Below are 1,899 nucleotides of genomic sequence, written 5' to 3'. Positions count from 1 at the left end.
TGTGTCTTTGTGTTGTGTCTGTGTCTTTGTGTCTTTGTGTCTTTGTGTCGTGTCTTTGTGTCTTTGTGTCTTTGTGTGCTGTAGATGTGAACGTGGAGCGAGTGATCGGCCTGCTGCTGAGGGAAGCTGGAGACAAACTCAACGAACAGGTCAGAAAAACGTCTCCATAAATATCGTATTTTCTTCAGTCTTGTTATTCGAAACTTTGATGAAACTTTGAAAAAAAATCGTCTCAATGAGGCTTCAAGAAATTAAATTTGAGGAAATTCGGAAAAAGTGTTCAAACACTGCGACTGTTGTTATCAAGTAAATGAAGGAAAAATGTCAAAAGAAAAAGGTTGAAAAACCACTAAACGTAAAACGTTTGTCTCCAGGAGCTGCTGGACGCGTCTGTGGCCGCGGAGGTTTTTTGGAAATACAGTTTCTTTGAGAAACTAATAATGACGCTCCTGACCAGGATGGGCCTCAGGAGCCAAAACCCCGACTCCCCGGGGCCAAAAGCGTCCCCCAAAACCCAGATCGCCGTGACCTGTGAGGTGAGAACAACTTTATGTCGTTTATTAAAAAATAAATAAAGAACTAAAGTAAAAACGTTATAAAGTGAGTGAACGCGTCGCTGTCGGCTCACAGGTCACCAGCCGTCTGTCAGCGGTCAGATCGCTGCCCGGGAGCCAACTGCTGGACCACGGGGCCCGATACCTGCAGCATCATTACTCAGCCTGGGCTCAGCAGCAGGGAGGATACGTACGTAACACACACACACACACACACACACACACACACACACACACAGAGTTCATATCTTCTGGCAGTGATACTCAGCTTTCTTTGCTCAGGGGCCACTTTTGCAAAGTGACAGGAGGCCAGGGGCCAATCACAGCAGCTCCATACGTGTTTTCAGGATTTCAGGACAATTTTCTGATTCTAGGACGTTAATCAGATTTTAGGATGTTTCTATGATTACAGGACGTTAATCAGATTTTAGCACATTTCCAGGATTTTAGCAGGTTTATAAGATTTTAGCACATTTATCAGATTTTAGGACATTTATCGTTCTTTAGGACGTTAATCGGGTTTTAGGATGTTTCTAGGATTATTTATTTATTTTTATTGTGAATTAGAAAATGGTTAGAGGGCCCCGCGGCACCCTTTTGGGGGCCAGATTTGGCTGGCGGGCCGTAAGTTGAGTACCACTAAATGAGTGATTCATGAGCCTCTAAACTGGATGTTATCTTTGACAGGAAGAAGCTTTTTACAGTGACGACGAGGACGACATCCAGTGAGCAGAAAGAAACGTCCGTTTGGAGACACGGGGAACAAAAAAAAGACTCAGGACACTTGAACATTCTGCCACTTTGAGTTTACATGAACCCAGACCTGACCTATGACCTCTGTGCCTGTGTCATCATGGTAATCTGGGTTTTCTTTTCATAATTAATAATATTATTCAGGTCTGTCTCAGGTCGACAATTCTCTAAAAAATCTTTAAAAACCTAAAAGGAAACTATTTCCATAGCATTCCTGTTTTGATGATTCAATAATAATTAAGTTTCACTGTTTTTCAGGGACATGTCGGCTTCCTGTAGCATCATTAAATCAGCCCAAATTGTTCCTGAAAATTGGTGGAAAACAAAATATTTTTTTCAAAAAATGCATTAATTATTTTTCAGCACTTGCACTTTTTTTTAAATGAAATTAATTAATATTTTTTGCTTTGAAAATTTCTTAGGGACTTGCCAAGTTTCTTATCTTTTATTGTTGTTGCTGGTGTTTGTTGCATTAGTTTTTTTTTTGTTTGTTTTTTTTTTTTTACTTTTTTCAGGATGTACCAAAGAAATGTTGTATGAGTGTTAATTTTGCACATGAATTCAAAAAAATAAATAAACTATTTGTATTGAA

At 39.7% G+C, this 1,899-nt stretch overlaps 1 protein-coding gene across 1 annotated transcript; it reads left to right on the top strand.

Annotated features, from left to right (window-relative positions):
• Window positions 1–46: 46 nt before the first annotated feature.
• Window positions 47–1,899, top strand: LOC121966887 (apoptosis facilitator Bcl-2-like protein 14). The gene is made up of 4 exons (XM_042516957.1): window positions 47–149; window positions 375–536; window positions 631–744; window positions 1,242–1,899. The coding sequence occupies exons 2-4, from the start codon at window positions 441–443 to the stop codon at window positions 1,281–1,283; spliced, it is 252 nt and encodes an 83-aa protein (XP_042372891.1). The 5' UTR covers window positions 47–149; window positions 375–440; the 3' UTR covers window positions 1,284–1,899.

The sequence above is a fragment of the Plectropomus leopardus genome, unplaced genomic scaffold (genome assembly GCF_008729295.1).
Source record: "Plectropomus leopardus isolate mb unplaced genomic scaffold, YSFRI_Pleo_2.0 unplaced_scaffold26215, whole genome shotgun sequence".
Classification (NCBI taxonomy): domain Eukaryota; kingdom Metazoa; phylum Chordata; class Actinopteri; order Perciformes; family Serranidae; genus Plectropomus; species Plectropomus leopardus.
The sequence above is the reverse complement of the archived record's forward strand: the minus strand, read 5'-3'. Positions and strand labels throughout refer to the sequence as shown.